We start from the raw sequence: 19,453 nt of genomic DNA on the forward strand, positions 1-19,453 counted from the left end.
CCATTTTCCCTTTTTGTTCTTGAAATAACCTATCCCATTTGGTTAGATTGGCCTTACCCATCTATTGTTGATAATTATATATTACCCCTAATGAGAATAACTGGGATCATGCCATAGGTAATTTGCGGGGACGACCATGCATGGGATAAGGCATTTAGAAGCTGGCTCTGTCCATTAGTAGTACAGGAGGCAGTCCTGGGGTAAATTTTCTGTTTTCCATCCATAGATCTAAGATGCACATGAATATAGACAGTTCATCTGAAATGCATTTTTATTTTCAGTTGTAATTCATGTCATTAGTTAGTGCTGAATTCAGGGCTGTGTTACAAATCTCTGTGTTTGCCCATACCTTGGATAGAAAGAAGTTTCTCTGTTCACCTGTGAGAGAGGGGAGCTTTGAGCAGCCTATCTGTCCCTGGAGGAGTGGTTTCAGGCCAGAAATTAGTAGTTTAATGGCCATTTTGGGGTAATTTCTATCTCTTTCATTTCCCTGCTATAAATACCATATTTGCCCGGTTTTGCATGCTGGCCTGCTAGGGTAAAACTATTCCCGGCTCCACAAAGTCTCCTCTTCAATTTTTCCCTTGGAACTAGACAAACTTTCAACTTAAGCACTCAAGCCATTCATTTCTCAGCCAGGCACTTACTCAAAACTTATAGCAAGCACTTGTAAACCCTAGCAGTAGTCCCTCCTGTACTGTAGAGAAGGACAAGGCTCTCTATTCGACTTTACCAGACATCCAGTAAAACAGTTCACTGTACCTATCCAGACATGTCCAAAGGGCAGTTTCAAGTGTACTCTCCAGTCCAACTGGTGAATCTGGGCATTTTGAGGCAATGTTACAACTGCTTCATGTACACAGACAACCCCCTCCTCCTACCACCAAACACTAATACATGCGAGAGATGCAGTTATGCAGCCAAACTAGAGGCTAAGCTCTCTCAACCCAAGACTGGATCAGACAGTCAAGAGGAGAAGGGAAATACTTGCGTCACACCACCAGTCTTACATAGACCCATTAAACCAGCACCGGCAAAAAACACACATAAATACATGAAAACATACTCTGAGGCTCAAAATAAAAATCTGCAAAACCAACAGAGACCTCCAAAGCAAACATCCAAACAACCGCCACCCCCCAACACAAGCCATGAAACACATACTTCACAAAACCAGTGTGCCATGCAATCACAGCCCTTAAGGCAAAATAACATACCCAACATACTAGTAATAGGTGACTCTATAGTCAGGCACACTGACGTCCCACTTACTAGGCTGAATAAGGAGAAGGTTACTGTTAGCTGCTTGTTGGGTGCCAGGATCCGCCACATAACACAAGCACTCAGGTCACTCCAGAACAAGTACAAATATGACTCTGTTATTGTCCATGTTGGTGTGAATGACCTGAGCCGGCCTACATGAAGAGAGACATGGAAGAGCTCTCTGATCACGTAGCCCAGGCCGGTATGACCCTGACCCTGAGTGGTATCCTGCTCTCACCAAGAATGATACCATGGTATAAAGAAAAAAATCTCGATTTCAGCAATTGGCTCAGTTTCTGGTATCATTCAAAGGGGATTCAGTGTCTGTCCGCCTGGGATGACATGCTCGACAAGCCACGCTGCTTCGCTAGAGATGGCTTGCACCTGTCACTCTTAGGCTTTTGAATACTGGCCAAGGCTCTTGCCACCCCCATAGTGCCTTTTTTAGGCAAGGCTCAAAAGACAAACCCACTGCCATAAATAGCACAAGTATCAAAAAACTGAGGGTAATTCTACTCAGTGCCAGAAGTCTAAACCTCAAAATGCACGCACTCGAGGCACTCCCCAGTATGGAGAAAATCTATATATGTGCAGTAACAGAAACCTGGTTTAAGGCTCCAGAGAGCACCCCCACACTGCCAGGCTACATCTCATACCATATATTTCGGCCACAGAACCCAAACCGAAATAGAAAAGGCGGGGGCGTATACATATTCATCAAGGATACCCACACCTCCAGGTTAGTGGCACAGCACGATGCTTAAGAGATCATCCATGTGCAACTAACAATGGGCAAAACTGCAATTCAAATTGTAGCTTGATACAAATCACCCGCCATGTCCCAGGACCCCCATTCCGCATTTCTGGAAACACTGGGAGACACAAAGGTCCTACTAAACACCCTAATATTGGGTGATTTCACTTACCCAAACATTAACTGGCAGAACTACTCAAGTACTAACTCCCTTGCCCAACTTTTCCTAGAATTTATAAACTCAAATGCCCTGGTTCAACTGGTCAACACTCCCACCAGAGGTGACAACATATTGGACCTGGTCATCACCAACATGGGTGACCGGTGTTCCAGACCAGAGGTCAACCCCTCGCTGGTTAGATCTGACCATAAACAAATCACTTTGGATATCCATATTCTGCCCCCACCCCCGGACAAGAAAACCACTGTGAAAAACTTTTCAGAAGCAAACTTCACGTTACTTAAGACCGAGGTGGAAAGTTTCAAAGCCCTCATGCTGAAGGATAACACTGTCCAAGCTGCAAAATCCTTTACTAATGCATTCTACGGGCAGCTACAAGAATGCATGGATCGTGCCATCCCAAGCAAAACCAAGACTCACTCCTCCGAGAAAAGGAAACCAGTCTGGTGGACTCCTGCCATAAACAAGCTATACAATAGAAGGAGGAAACTAGTACAGAAAAGAGTAAAATCCCAAGAAGGGAGGACATCCCTGATCAGTATCAGCAAGAAACTACGATCCCTCATAAAATCATCCAAGGCGAGCTTTGAAAGAAAAATTGCCAAGGACTCCAAAGTTAACCACAAGGCATTCTTTAGCTATGTCAAGAATCTAAGTGGCAATGCTCAGATCTGCTCGGAGTTAGTCCAGAATGGCACAAAATACACTGAACCGACCTATATTGCCAACATCCTGACAGGTTCAGTGCAAACTTCACTCCCCTCTCACCCCCAAAAGGGCCCATAACCATACCAGAAGAATGTAGAGTCCCTGAAATCACAGACACTCAGGTTAAAACAGACCTCTCCAAAGCCAAAAACACAGCATCAGTGGGACCTGATGGTGTCCCAGGCTGCGTCCTACATGAACTCAAAGACGAACTAACCCCTCACCTAAACACACTGTTCAAACTCAGCCTCTCCACAGGCTACATACCCATAGAGTGGCGCACAGCAACAGTTATTCCGCTCCACAAAGGGGGAGCCACAACTGACCCCGGGAACTATCGCCCTATAAGCCTGACTAGCTTGGTCTGCAAGGCTATGGAGCGCATTATCATGAAACTCATTAACAGAGACATTGGGAACCTCCAGACACTGGACCCTACCCAGTTTGGCTTTGTTAAGGACAGATCATGCCTCCTAAACCTGGTGGACTTCTTTGAGGCAGTTACCAAGGCTATAGATGAGGGAAAGGTGGTACACACGGCCTACCTAGACCTCGCTAAGGCCTTTGACACCATTCCCCATTCTGGTATTATAGACAAGCTCACTAGCCTGAACATAAACCCCTACATCACAAGATGGGTTGCCAACTGGCTCACGGAAAGAACCCACATGGTGAGAGTTGCAGGAGCTAGGTCCGACTCTAAACTGGTTACAAGTGGCATTCCCCAGGGCTCAGTCCTAGGACCCCTCCTATTCGGCATATACTTCTCAGAGGTACAGGCAAGCACAGGTGGACTGTGGCTGACCAAGTTCAGAGACTACTGCAAACTAGGGGCTATAACTGATTTTCCGGCTGACACAGACATCCTCCAAAAGGGTCTCACTGAGACGGATACCTGGTGTCAAAATCATGGCCTCAAGCTAAATGCCAAAAAGTGCATAGTCATCCCCTTTGGAAAAAACAATGTACCCACAAACTACCACATAGGTGGTAGTCCCCTAAATACAAAAGACGTAATAAGGGATCTGGGGACCCAAGTAGATAGTAATCTCACCTTTGATAATCACATTGCCAAAGTGGTTAGAAAATCCTTCTACGTGGCCCACCTAATCACAAAGGGGTTCGCATCCAGATCAAAAGAGGTCATTGTTCCCCTCTACTCATCACTCATCAGACCCATCATAGAGTACAATGCCCCATTTGGGATGTACCTTACAAGACACCTGCAACAGCTGGAAAGACCACAGACGTACCTCACCAAGAGGATCACTGGACTCAAACAAATGCCCTATGCAGCTCGACTGAAGAAACTCCAGTTGTACTCGGTTGCATACAGCCTACTCAGAGGTGATCTGTGCCTGACATACAAGGCCATGTCCATCCCAGAATTGATGGACTTGCTCCATCTAAAGAAAACCTTATCCCCTCAAGCCACACGCTCTAGGGGATCTAAACCTTACCACAACAATAAATAGGATGTGCTGGAGGGGATAGATTCCTGTCCCAGAGACTTCCCATGCTTTGGAACAAGATCCCAATCTACATTAGGCAGAGCTCCTCACTAACACTCTTCAAAAGAAACCTTGACGAGTGGATGGAAACAGAAAGTTTACCTTATGGATCACTTCAGTGGCTCTGCTGGACAGAGGCACAGGGAACTAATCTAAGGGGGCGGCGAAAGCCAACACATTCTGGCTAGGCTTATAAATGCCTTCGGGCAGATAGCCTAGTATCAACCTATGAACCTATATAACAAAATACAACCATCAGACATTTCTTCTGAACTATGTTTTTATTTATATTGATGATAGAGTTGAAAGAATTTATTAGGTAGGGGAAAAGGACAAAAGTTAAATGGGATAAGCTGATTCTCCTCTTAGAACAAGGTGGTTTAGGGTTACCTGATTTGAATTGGTTCTTTAAAACTACTTAGTTAAGGCTGATATTTTTAATTCAAGCAGAAAGTTATAAATCAGGGTAGAAAAGGACGATGATGAAACAGGGAGAGGAGATTCAGGTGATAAATAGAAAATAGGATTTTGAGTGCAAGTTCTTTAGGAAAATACCAGTTATAGAGACTGTTACATTTATAACGTAGCATATTCTATTTTAAAAGCTAAGCCAGGGAGGAATGGAAAAAAAATTTTGGTTAGTAGGTATGCCTGGTAGTTAAGGTATAAAAAACAGGTAAGAGGAAGCTAGAATTTACTGTCAGAAATTAGCAAAGAACTGCTGTACTAGGAGCAAATAACTTAAAAGGGAAATATAATAAAATGGGATTTGGATAAGCAGGAATATGGATTGCAGGTTAGACTGCCTTCCCTATCAGAGATTGGTAACAGATGGCTCTGACAGAGTTTAGTTGAGTCTAGATCACAAGTTTTTAAAAAAGGGTTAATGAGTAGAGAGTATATAAAACATTGCTTGGTAACTGTAAGAATCAATCAGAGGAGGTTAGTAAAGACTGGAGGAAAAGAATGAAAAGGAAATTCATAAGAGAAGTTGGTCCCTGCTGGTACCAAAGTACAAAATGCTGACCCTTCAAAAACTTCTTTCCAGGCCTTAATTGTCAAGTTAGACTTAAAAGATGTTTACTTGCACATTCCTATAGAGGAATCCTGCAGAAGTTTTCTTCACTTCGGGGCAGGTACCAGTCACTTTCAGTTCTCTGCGCTGCCCTTTGGCTTGCCTACTGATCCCAGGGTCTTCGCAAAGTGTTTAGCCCCTGTGATTGACTTCTGCAGAACAAAACAAATCTAAATTTACCCCTACCCGGATGACTGCCTCATTCAAGCCATGAGTTAAAGCTCCTCAAGGAATCTGGCCTTCACTCAGACCAGCCTCACTTCCTTGGGATTCACCATAAATCTCCGGAAATCCAACACAGACGCGTGCACCACTATAGTTTTCCTGGTGGCTGATCTGGATTTCTCTGTTCAAAAGGCCTTTCTTCCTCCAGAAAAAGTCTCCTCCTTGACACAGTACTTCCAAGGCATTATGCAGAAACAATGTCTGTCATTCAGGGAATTCCTTAGAGCATTAGTCTATATGGTTTCTTGTATCTTCATGATTACTATGTCCAGGCTACAGACGAGGAAGCTCTAGTCATGCCTCTGGAATCTGTGGTGCCAGCACTCAGTTCCTGGAGACAGAAATTCCTCTGATCCCTTGCCTCAAAGACGAACTTGCGTTGTGGACAAAGGCATGTGCCCATAACTTGGGTCTCTCCTTCAGGATCATCCCTCAAGACCAAACTCTAGCCACAGATGCTTCAGAGACAGCCTGGGGGGCTCATTGCCAACACCTTCAGTCCCAGTGCAGATGGGAAGCTCAGTTCAGACGCAAGCACATAAACTGGAAAGAACTGATGGCAGTGCAGAAAGGCCTAGTGGCTTTCAAAGATTAGTGGAAACCAGGGAGTCCTGCTTGTTAAAACAGACAACACCACGGTAGTGTGGTGCATAAACAAACAGGGGTGCACCCACTCTTACCCTCTTTGTCATCTAGCGGTGCTTGTCTCTGGGGTTGCACCTCATGACACAGTACCTCCCAGAGGCTCAAAACACTCTAGCAGATCATCTCAGCAGACTCCTGCTGGATCCTCATGGGTGGTATCTGCATCGGGAAACATTTCTCAGCATAGCCCACAAATGGGTTCCCCACTGATAGACCTCCTTGCCACCAAAGAAAATGCTCAACTAAAAAGATTCTATTCCAGGACCAAACTACCCACAGCCTGGAGAAGAGATGCTTTCTCCTTCTTTTGGACCCACCTTTTCTTTTATGCATCCCCCCCCGCCTCTTCTTCCAAGGATCCTCTTAAAAATCAGGGAAGAAGGCCCAAGGGTTATCCTAATAGCCGTAGACTGGCCCAGGCAGTGCTGGTGTCCTCTGCTACTGAGTTTAACCAATGAAAAACCATGGCACTCACCCCAGAGACTGGACTTTCTGACCCAGGACAAGGCGAAGTTTGTGCATCCCAACCTGCAGACTCTCAAATTCTCAGCCTGGGTAATTCCTCAAAGTACCAATCTGAGCCCTCCTTAAGCAGACAAGTTCAAGACATCCTCAAAGAGGCTAGAAGGTTTAGTACTAAGAAATCATACTTAGCCAAATGGAAAAGGTTCTCTGTTTGGTGTCATCAGCAAGGCCACAATCCCAAATCAGCCGGTGTAGCTCCCATTTTAGATTACCTGGCCTTGCTGGTGGACAGAGGCCTATCCTTTTCTTCCATCAAGATTCACACCTGTGCCATTTCAGCCCACATTCCTGTTTATCTTTTTCCACCCCCTGATGAAACAATTCTTTAGGGGGTGGTCCACATCAGACCTCCTAGGAGACAACCCACACCTCTATGGGACCTCAGTTTTGTCCTTGAAAAATTAATACTATCCCCGCAAAGCCCCAACCCCCCCCCCCGATTTAACTTGCAGCTACTGCTGCTGAGTTAAAATTCTTAACCTGTAAGATTGCCCTTTTACTGACTATCATCTCAGCTAGTAGGGTCTCTGAGTTATAGGCTCTCATGGCAGTGGAACCATATCTCATATTCCACCCGGACAGAGTATCACTCAGGGCTAATCCGTCCTTTATGCCCAAGGTGGTCACAGGCACATCCTTGAATCAAGCCATACACTGCCCACCTTCTTCCCCAAGCCTCAGAACAGGGGGAGAGGATCCTTCACTCCTTAGATGTGCACAGACAGCTTTGCTATTATCTTGAAAGAACTAAATCTTAAAAATAATCAGGCCAGCTCTTTGTTTCCTTTACCTCTGGTTCTGAAGGGAAACAGTTTTCAAACAGACTATCTCCAAGTGGATCTCTCACTGTATTTCCTTTTGTTACAATCACCATGAAAACAAAGCCTTTTGAATCTCTAAGGGCTCACTCCACCAGGACCACTTCTACCGCTGCTACCTTCCTGAAAGGAGTACCTACCAAATATATTTTGGAAGCTGCAACTTCATCTGTGCATACCTTTACCAAACACTATCATTTTCTGCTTTCTCCAAGTCTAGACTGGGATTTGCCACTGTCATGTTGCAGTGTATTCTCTCTTCCCCATAATTGTCCTTCCACCCTCATCTCAGCTTTGGGAATCATCCCACAAATCAGAACTGCAACAGTTAAACATGAAGAACATAGTACAATTGTGTACACTTCCATAAATTTAGATGTTCAAGTATATTCACTGTTGCAGTCTTCTTCCCCCCCCCCTTCTTTACCCTTGTCCCTTGCTTATGCTTCATCCTGGGGGCTCCTGCCATCTAAGGGGCAAGAAAAAAACTGATGTTGTGGTGCCAGCTGGCTCCCTTTATGCCCAAGTGTACTGACGCCATGTTAGGGCATACGCCAGCCTAGGAGGAGGAAGATTTTTACTCTGGTAGTCGGGCCAGCCAAGGTCTTCCATGGGAAATCCCACAAGTCAGCTGTGCACACAGTTTGGCATGCCCACTCCACTTCCAGCCAAAACAAACCTAGCCAAGGGAGTAAAGCAAAAATATTCTGCAAGTCCTGTGTTTCAGAATCAGTAGGCCTTTAGCAGTGGTCTGATGTCCTCTTATAATTAAGTGCAAAGCAGTGCATTTTGTACAACATAAATGATTCATGTACCTCAGGTAGGTAAGCACATTGTTAAGGAAGGGGCAAGAGACATGAGTTCCCTGTCCCCAGAAGTCAGTACTACCCAGACACATGCCTCCACCTTTTAGCAGTATTTAGCAGAGTGTGAGTCTACCAGTAAACTTTGGATACTGAGTCAATGTTTTGATCCACATTAATTGTAAGTAGACTTCCGACATCTGTTATGGTTGATAACCTAGACCTAGTTTGGGTGAATCATCTATTTCTTGAGTGATGAAAGCAGTGCTATTGTACCAAAACCAGCTTGTCCAAAACTGTAGCCTGGTCTAGTTGGAAAAATGTAAGTTTTTCCCTCTGGAGGGAGCTGCAATCCAAGCTGCAGATTGTCCAGCCTGCCTAATTAGATCAACTCTCGATTAGCGTATTACATTCTAAATTTAGTCTGGAAGGGTAAAGTCATCTCCAGCTTAATGTATTTCAGTGGTGAATTTTGTAGGCATACCTGCATCCCTGCAGCTATTTCCTTATTTGATTATAGTCCAATTAGCAACATAACTGAAAGAAGTGTTGCTGGTACAGATCTGAAAACCTGAGAAAGTGCTTTTGTGGAGAAACAAGAGTATTTGTGGAGTAGGACTGTAGTGCAGTGACTGTCAGAAGGAGATGCAGTTTTGTTATGTCATTACAAGAATGTAAGAAGCAGGAGTTACTTTTCAAGATAATGTACACTGTGAACTTCACAGTGTTTTTATCCCCCAAGGGGTTAAGATATTTACAGATCACTAAGAGGTAGAGTTAATGGCAACCAGATCCAGACACTTAGGCAAAAGTGAGAGAAGTTATGCGAATGCAGCAGAAGGAACCTCCATAAGGAAAGAAACTATGCCCTTATCACTGTTTAAAGAAAAAGTGCAGCAAATGGACAAAAACACAATGACAAACTGAGAGTGAATTAATGTGGCTGCTTAGCAATTTTGTATTGTTGATAATCTAGTTGGAAAATGTTATAAATGAAGAAGTGTTTGTATGTAGTATCTGATATTTTACAGTGAATGAGTGTGTGGCCCTGTCAGCTCTTCCTGCAGATAATATAATTGCAGTAAGTAAGAAAGCAAGGACACTCCACAGGTGATTCCTGCAGTGACATTTTCCTGCACTTCAATGAGTAGATGTTCAAATTACTTTGGCAGAGTACAAGTTTGGAGGAATCAATAAAAACAGAATTGTTTACTTGTATGTAAACATTTGAAAGCTAACATTTTTAATTTTAGCATTAAGTATAGTGCATCAGGTGTGGGGCAGTTAGAAAAAAAAAGGGAGACCTTAAAGTAATACAAAAAAATCAAAAGCAAGAAAGTTGACAGTGTATTGGAGGGATCTCTAAGTCAAACCAGAAAAGGAGAAGTGAAAATGTATTTAAAACAATAAGATGGTGTGTGTTATATCTTGGACTGTGAATGGTATGGGGAACCCAGTTAAGAGGGAGAAGGTATTTGGATAACTTCATAAATTTTCATGCCTGATAATTTGCCTTCAGGAAAGTTGTATGAAAGAAGAATAACATAAGAAACTAGAGAAATATGGATTTATAATGGTAAGCTCAGCAGAGTAACAGCAATGGGAAAAGGGTGGTGATGCTGTTAAGCATAGATCGAAAATACAAATGTTAGAAAAAAAGGATGGATGGAGAGGATTATGTGGTAATAAATGATAGATACAAGAGTAATTACCATGACAAGAATATCTAGATCACCAGAACTATATGGACTTCAATATCAAGGAGGAGTATGGTTATGGATGCAAGATTTAAATCTGGTCACAAGTGGAGAAGATTTTCAGGAAGGACCACGTAGATTGCTAATACCAAGTGCAGGAAAATATTTTAGAAAACTGTTGGAAGTACTTGGACTAGAGGATGTTTGTAAAAGAAAAAAGTAAAGTAATATTTACTCACTACTCTATACTAAAGTACCTTTTGTATGTTTTAAATGTGGTTTACGTATCAAAAAAGATAAATATTCGGTAGATATTTGGGAGGTTTTACCAAAAGCATTATCTAATCATGCACCAATGCTAATAGTTCTAGTAACAGGCAGAAAGGAAAAGAAGCAACATTGGAGGTTTATCGCACACTATAACGTACCACCTAAGTTTTTGAATGGTGAAAGGGAATCTTGAATGAAGCTAAAGAGCAGAAGGGAGAAAATGCGCAAGGCATTCTGGGAACTGGGGTTGGCCAATCATATTGAAGGATTATGTAGATAGAAAAAAGTAATTTGAGAGAGCAGCAATTTTAGAATGGCAGGAATGTATAAAAGAATAGCAAAGTCGAATGAATAGAGTGGAGGTAGGAACAGAGGAAGAGATCCAACAGATGCCAAATGAAATTGATGGATTACTAGAGTGAGTAAAGCAGTTAAGAGCAAAGGCAATTAAAAAAACTTTTCTAGGGAATGTGCCTAGAGACCAAAGAGTCCTGGCTGTGAGGTTGAGACAAGCAAAGGTCGAGAGGTTGGTATGTAAAATGAAAGAAGATAGATGAAGATCTAGTGTAAAGATTAGAAAATTTCTTGCAGTGTTATAGCTGGTTATATATAGGGGGAAGAAACATAAAAGTGAGGATGAAGAGGAGGTAAAAGGGTTTATTGAGGAGATGTGAGTCTCAGTAATTCAAATTACTCAGAAACGCACAAATCCTGTATCAATGGAGAAACTTAATCAATAAATTAAAAAAACAACCAGTGAGAAAATTACCTAGTCACGATGGGATTCTGACAGAATTATGTAAGGTAGGTGAGAAGGAAGTGGAAGTCATATTACTCCTACTGTACAACAGAATATAGTATACCCGAGAAGTAGATCCCAATAATAGAACTAGCATAGAAACCCATGAGCCCAGTATCAATGGAGGAACTTAAACAACAAATTAAAAAACAACCAGTATGGAAATCACCAGATCACGATGGGATTCTGATAGATTTATGCAAGATAGAGGAAATGGAAGCCACATTATTCCCACTATACAACCGAGTATTATATACCCAAGAGGTTCCCGCCTCATAGAAAAGGGCTATAATATCAGTTTTCTTGAAACCTGGGGAAAAATCAGTAGAATCAGGCAAATACAGACACTTTTTGAATTTAAATCAGTTTTATAAGGCTTTTTATCAGAATTATAGCTCAAAAGAAGGTAGATCTTATCCCAGAACTAGTGCAAGATGAGCATTGTGGATTTGTAAAGGGGAGACCAACAACAGATAATTTGCTTAAGCCGTCGCTGACATTACGGGAGGCAGAGAATAGAGACCAGAGATTACTGATAGTGAGCTTGGATACTGAAAAAGCATTTGATTAAGCAAGATGAGATATTTATGATCAGAAATCAAATGGAATTCCCATGTATTTTTTTATAAGGTTAATAAAGAATACTTATAAAGAGTCTGACTTCTATATTAAGGTTGACATGGAACTGACTGCAGCTTATCAAATAATTAGGGGTACTAAACAGGGGGTGTTGCTTATCTCCAGTTTTATTTCCTGTATACCTGAGGCCTTTAGCTCTCAATTTAGGAAAGTCAGGGATAGAAGGTTTTCCAGTAGGGAAAATGGAAGAAAAACTGTGTATGCAGATTAAATGTTAGTATACATGACATATCTAGAAGGGCAAATGAGGGAGTTACTTCGGTTCTTGACAGAGTTTGAAAGAATGTCAGGTTATAAAATAAATATATTAAAGCAAACCTTAGCAGTAAAATGGGCAACACAAGCAAAATGTTAGGGGTTACAGCTAGGTTCTACTGTGGAAGATACAAATAGAGCAAACATACACCGTAATAAAGAAGACCTGTTTAGGTTGGTTGAAATATTGGAGGTTAATGGACTTAGAGTTGGATAAGAACCTGCAGGTAATAAAAAAAATTATTTTGCCCGCAAAGGTATATGGATTTAAAGCCTACATCTATTCCCTAGAGAAGCTTTTTTTGGAGATCTAAAACTGTAATCAAAATATTTATATGGGGACAGAATAGACTTGAGTGGCACAGGGTAAGTTAACTCTGTCAAAGCAACAAGGAGGACTTGTGGTATCAGATCTCAAGGCATATTGGCAAGCCTTGTAGTTCATATAGACAGTGTGATGACACTATTCAGTAGAGTGAGTTGAATGGATTTGAACAGGGAGAAAAATTAATGGAATTAGTATAACAAGACCAAGCATTATCATTTTGGACTGTGACACATTCATACCTGATGAAACTAAAAAAGAATTAGCAAAATTTACAAAATTGGTTAATCGGAGACAAATAAATGGAGGTACTATGGAATAATTTTGCACTGATAAGAACAGGGCTAACCATCTGCCAAAATGAAGAACACACAGATGGATGAGTAGGAAAAAAAATATATTAAGTATTGGACTCATTTGGAAGAAGCTCAGTCATTCTTATGAGACATATTCAAAGAAAAAATGAAGGCTAAAACTGTGAATTATACAGTGTTTAGGGGCTAAGGAGAGTGTATAATGAGTTTCAAGTTTAAAATATGTTTAAAGGGGTCATTGGAAAGTTCTGTCTGGGGAAGTATGCATCAGAGATTTAGTTTGGGAAGGGTACCAAAGGGGTATACCTCCAGATTATGTAAAATAATAACAGACATGAATATTAATGTTTTCTCTGAGATATACTTGCATTAGATACATTGGTTGATTCCTAGAAACCTTTGTAATGCTTATTTGACTTTGGCATTTTCACACTTGCTCTCAGTTTTTATCGGGCTTCTCTTTGACCTATTAAGTTTACACGTGTTCTTAATCAAATTGAAATATCGCTTCCTTAGTCCATTTAATAGCTGTATCAGTTTCATCTTGTGCTCTTCTTATGTGTTACCCACATACTAATTGATCATTATCTGTGTTTACACTTTATGATGCATTTTTAGTTATCTGTGAATTGCCTCTTTGGAGTACTTTTGGTGCTTATGAAATACCACATGGAACTACAAACGTCTGTCTTCGTAATCCCATATTAAACGTACGACTTTGGACCTTTGGTCTTTTTAATTAATCTGCTAGAATCCATGGTGTTTATCTAGTTTTTAAAACAGTTCAGCATTTGGCAGCGATAAGATCACTTCTTCAGCTGTAAATGGTGGGTAATGCCGTCTTGTAATCACTTCATTCAGGTCTTGTGATCAGTGCAAATGTAAATGGAATTCTCAGACAAATGTGATGGTGATGTTGCATTTGTTAGGGAATTATGGAATACTTTGGAAGATGTGTGCCATAGGCAAATAGGTGGCTTCCTGAGTCACCTAGGCATTGTCTTGCTTATTTAATGAAATGAAAGTTAATTGTAGGGAGGTCTGATATGGCAGGTGAAGTTAGTTGTGGTAGACTTTTATGGATGGTGATGTGCAGTAATAAACATCCATTTATTGAATTACTCAAAATTAGTAATTGTTTTTGTGATGTGTAGCTCTTAAATGCATTCAGGAAACTAGGAGTGAGGGAGTAATTCACTTAAGATCATGGAGAAGAAATGTTATTTATTGGGAAGGATGTAAATGTAGCCTTAGGAGAGAAATGTCACATTAGCAAGGAGTTAGAAATGTATCCTTAGAGGAGAAATGTTATATCAGCATGGATTACGTACATTCTAAGTAGGAGCTGTAGAATCGTAAGCACCTTTGTCGGAAATGACAGAAAAATGGAAGTGTATGCAGGATTATGTTACAAACAGCAGTAACCTCAACAGTTTTAAAAAAACTTGATTGTTATTATTGGGAGAAATGCTGCACAATTTGACTGGTAGATTTGGCTAGAAATCCATGTGTTTGCATAAATTGTACACATTTGTTGGTAATGAAAACAGCAGTCTCTGTTGGGTGAATACCAGCACTGTCAGCACTTGAGAGATTAGATCTCCTGTATTTTAAGTGGGAGTGTACTACCTGTTGAGCGTGTTTCTGTCCAGTTTTGATGTACTTGCATTATCAGCTGATTTAATGTGTAACATATTTATCATACAATATAAAGGAATTTGATTGTGTAGTTTGTGTTTTACTGTTTATGGTGAAAGTACTAAGGTATGAAATTGCCAGAATAATTTTCTGCCTTATGTCTTAACAGGAACAACATTTCAGCCTAACAGCAACTCCTCTGTAAATCCAGATCACTTAAATTACTTTCGATTTGCCGGGCAGATTTTGGGTTTAGCACTGTACCACAGGCAGCTGGTCAACATTTACTTCACAAGGTCCTTCTACAAGCACATACTTGGTATGAAATAGAACAGTTACAGCTACTAGTACATCTTATATATTGCTAACTACTGTCTCCAGGGGACATAATTGGATCTATGAGCTACAGTTCTTTCTATTTCAGATTATGTTAAAAAATGTATTTTGAAACTGTGGGTACAAGGAGAGATCATGCTGCAGGTCATCATCAGCAGGCAGTTTACATGTTATTCCTTCTGTGGTGCATGATTGAAATGGTGACATTAAATTTGCTATAGGAAGAGGTCTCTTTCATAGTCTAGTATTTTGCCATATAGATTTCTTTTGTTACATTTATAAAGAAAAAAAAAATCATAAAATGAAATGTTTATTCTCCTGTTAGTATATGTTCTAGAGCGATCAGACTTTAGCTTTTATATCTGAAATATTGAAAAACAGTAGTGGCATAAGAATGGGCAGCCGCGGTGGTGCAGCGGTTAGCGTTGCCACCTCATAGCAAGAGGTTCTCCGGTTCGATCCTCATCTGGGGTGCCTTCTGTGCAGAGTCTGCATGTCCTCCCTGTGGTCGTGTGGGTTTCCTCTGGGTGCTCTGGTTTCCTCCCACATCCCAAAGACATACTGTAGGTGAATTGGACACTCTAAATTGACCCTAGGCACGAATGCGTGTGTCTGTGCCTTCTCTGGAAGGTTGGACGCCGGGCTGGCAACTTGACACCATAAAACTCCACTGCCAATCACGAGCGAACAGTTGATCCGTTGTGGCGACCCCTAACTGGAAAAAAGCCGAAAGAAGATGAAGTAGTAGTGGCATAAGAACAGTATTTTTCCTTCAGTATTCTAAATACTGCCAAAAAATGTTTCTCTTTCAGGCCTCACTTATCACATTTTTCTGTACCTTTAAAGACCTAAAGGAAAGTGCTGTTTCCATGTGCTTTTTTAATTTAATTGTAACTGTGTAGCTGCTTCTTCCACCAGGTTTCTGACATCTCTATGGTTTAATAGATGATGATGATGTTATCCCTGCCTTCACTGTATCTGGTTGAGGTATACAGCATACCCCTTGCATGGTCTGTTGGTTTCACTTTTTTCTTCACTGAACAGTAATGAGGTACAGGTCAGGGCTCTGGGACTGGCTTCTTGATTTATTCATGCAGAAATAACCCTGTCCATTTGAGCTTATGATGCCAGCATTTTCATCTCTGTCCCTGAAAGGGTGGTACTTTCTTTAGGCTTTGTAGTGTATATTTAATTACATTTTTGTTGGTGTTTTTGCTGTTGTTTTTCAGATAGTGGATTAGTACAATTTTGTTATTCCTGTTTGTAGTGGAAAGCTCTTTCCCTTCAAATCAGAAAGCTGCAAACACAAGTCTTTAAAAGTGGTTTGGACAACTGTTTTGGGTTGAGAGTATACAATCCAACTTTGGTAAGGTGGCAAGCTCTTTTTAGGCTTGCATTAAACTTGGAGTTTATAAATAGTGCATATTGAACATTATTGAGCCTTAAGAACATTTTTTCCATTCATTGTTATGTGACAGACCAGAAATTTCAGAAAATAACTGTTGTAAGTTGTGAATACCAGTGGTTAAATTATTTCCATATGTGTCACTGGTTGTGTTAATGTTTCTTACAGTTCTGTGGGTCAACCATTGCAGGCTTCTGTCAGGTTATGTGTTGTAGAGTAATGGCAACCTGTGTTGTTGTGGTCCAGGGAATCTGTTCCACTGCAGTTTGTGAAGCAGTGACATTATCTGAAATCAGCACTTTTGCAGGGATTGCAAGCTGAATTCTGTTTCCAAGGCAGAGGTAATGTCCTTGTGGTAGTCATTCAGTTTTGCACACTGGGTCATCTCACAGGTTTTTGATTCATAGGTTCATAGGTGTGTACTAGGCTGATGGCCCTGGAGCCTTTACAAGCCTATCCCATAGGATTAACTTGGCATCGTGCCACCAGACCTTAGTTCCCAGTGCCTTTGTCAAGTAAAGCCAATTGAGTGATCCCCGGGGTGAATTTTCTATTTCCTATCCACTCATCAAGATTTCTCTTGAAGAGGACCAGTGAGGTGCTCTGCTTGACATGTATGGGAAGTCTATTCCATAGCATTGGCAGTCTCTGGGTTATGAACCTGTCTCTCCAGCATGTTCTGTTGATTGTGGTTGAGGTCTTTGGAGTGTGTGGTACGGAGGTTTTGGGATTTCTTTGGATGTAGCATTTCTAACAGAGCTGGGTCAGACATGTCTTTGTAAGTCAAGCCGAGATCGCCTCTAAGTAGGCGATATGAGACAGAGAATAGTTGGAGTTTCTTTAGTCTGCCCATATAGGGCAAATGTTTAAGGCCTAGGATCCTCTTTGTGAGATACTTTTGTGGCCTCTCCAGTTGTTGCAGGTGTCTAGTGAGGTACATGCCAAATGGGGCATTGTACTCAATGATTGGCCTAATGAAGGAAGAATAGAGGGAGACAATGACCTCTTTCTTCCTGGATGCAAAACCCTTAGTAATGAGATGTGCCACATAGAAGGACTTTCTGACCACAGTGGCAGTCAAAAGAGAGGTTGCTGTCAACCTGTGTTTCCAGATCTCTTATAATGCCTTCTGTGTTCAGTGGACTACCATCAATGTTGTAATTCTTGGGAACTGGGGTTTTTTCCAAAAGGGATGACGACACATATTTTGGCATTGAGCTTAAGGTCATGGTTCTGACACCAGTCGTTGATCTCAGTGAGGCCTTTCTGTAGGATGTCAACATCACTTGGGGAGTTAACAATAACTCCTAATTTGCAATTGTCTGTGAACTTTGTCAGCCAGAGTCCCTTCGTGTTGGCCTGGATTTCAGAAAAGTAGATACCAAACAGGAGATGACCCAGGACTGAACCCTGTGGGACTCCACTCATGACTGGTCAGCAGTCTGACTTGGAGTCAGCTACTTTCACACTGTGGGTTCTACCTGTGAGCCAGTTTGCAACCCACCTAGTGATATAGGGGTTGATGCCTAGCTTAGTGAGTTTTTCTATGATTCCTGAGTGGGGAATGGTGTCAAAGGTCTTGGCCAGGTCAAGGTAGGCTGTATGAACCACTTTGCCTTCATCCACAGCTCTGGTGACTGACTCAAAGAAGTTGACCAAGTTGAGGCATGATCTACCCTTCACAAAACCAAACTGTGTGGGATCCAGAGTTTGGAGATTCCCTATATCCTTGTTTATTAGGTCCATGATGATGTGTTCCATAGCTTTGCATATCAAACTCGTCAGGCTAATGGGGTGATAGTTCCCAGGGTCTGTAGTCGGTCCTCCTTTATGGAGAGGGATGACTGTAGCAGTGCGCCATTTGGTAGGGACAAAGCCTGAGGTGAGTCTGTGATTGAACAGGGCACACAGGGGGAGGTGGCAGTTGTAATTCATGTAGAACACAGCCAGGGATATTGTCAGGTCCCATAGAAGCTGTATGCTTGGCCTTGTGGACAGTGCTGTTTTAACCTGTACAGCAGTAATACTGGGTGCCTGGCAATCTACTGGTATTGTGACTGGTCCCTTGGGGGGAGGGGGGGTAAAGTTGGCACTGAATCTGTCGGCCAGTATATTGGCAGTATCTGTTATCTCGGTATACATGGTACAATTGTGCAGTAGCTCAGATCAAATCTGGGTATTGCCGTGGAGATTCTTTACATAACTATAGAAGGCCTTGTGGTTGTCTTTACTATCTGCTGCAATTCTGTTTTCATACTAACTTTAGAGGATTTGATGAGGGATCTCAACTTTTTGTTGAGGCTGATAAGGGACTTTTTCCAGTCTTGAGACTTTACCTTATTCTGCATCAGTTTCCTCCTTCTGTTGTAGAGTTTGTTTATTGTAGGGGACCACCAGATTGGCTTCCTTTTTTTGGAGGAGAGCGTCTTGGTTCTGTTGGGTATGGCGAGATCCATGCATTTGTGTCCGTGTTTGTACAGTGCATTGGTGTATGATTCGGTGGTCATGCAACTGAACTCCATTTGAATGGGTGCCACCTCTGTTTTTAGGAGCCCAAATTTAGCTTTGGAGAAGTTTTTCATGGTGGTTACCTTTGCGGGGGGGGGGGGGGGGGGCAGATTTCCAAGGTGATTAGTTTGTGGTCGGATCTAACCAGGGAGGAGTTGACTATTGGTGTAGAGCAACAGTCACCCATGTTAGTAATGACCATGTCAAGGATGTTGCTACCTGTAGTGGGGGTAAGAATGAGCTCGTCCAGGGCATTGGAATTAATGAATTCCAGGAAACAATTGGGCGAGTGTATTGGTACATGAGTAGTTTTCCCAGTTAATGGAGGGGTAGTTGAATTCGCCCAGTATGAGAGTGTTAGGTTGGACCTTAATATTCTCCAAAGTGCTTAGGAACGTGGAGTGCGAGTCTTGGGACATGTCATAGTTGGGAAGTTTGTCCAGCCACATACCGCAAAGATGGAGCCAATTGTCATATTATGTTTTTGTGAGGTACTCAGAATAACTCATTAACTAAATTACTCGTATTTTCATGGTAGATTCCCTGCCTCATTTTCTGTGGCATCTTTTCATGTCTAAAATTGTATGCAGTTACTGCTGGTATCGTATATCGTAGAGATTTTTTTTTTTGTGCTGAATAGAACAAGTACTGCTTAGCCTATGGTCTGTTACTGCATAGGTTAACCTGCTAACAGTAAGAAGTCCCAGCTACAGGAGAACAGTTTGTCAGCTGTGTTTGATGTATGTTCACCAAAGATTT

General features: G+C 41.7%; 1 protein-coding gene across 1 annotated transcript in view; it reads left to right on the plus strand.

Annotated features, from left to right (window-relative positions):
- The window catches only part of HACE1 (HECT domain and ankyrin repeat containing E3 ubiquitin protein ligase 1), a gene marked incomplete in the record, with an annotated part of 1,502,717 nt that overhangs the window by 1,122,124 nt on the left and 361,140 nt on the right, over positions 1–19,453 (plus strand). The window contains 1 exon segment of the mRNA XM_044065909.1: positions 14,615–14,764. Coding sequence (XP_043921844.1) covers positions 14,615–14,764 — 150 coding nt within the window.

The sequence above is a fragment of the Protopterus annectens genome, chromosome 1.part0 (assembly GCF_019279795.1).
Source record: "Protopterus annectens isolate FY-2018-M chromosome 1.part0, PAN1.0, whole genome shotgun sequence".
Lineage (NCBI taxonomy): Eukaryota > Metazoa > Chordata > Ceratodontiformes > Protopteridae > Protopterus > Protopterus annectens.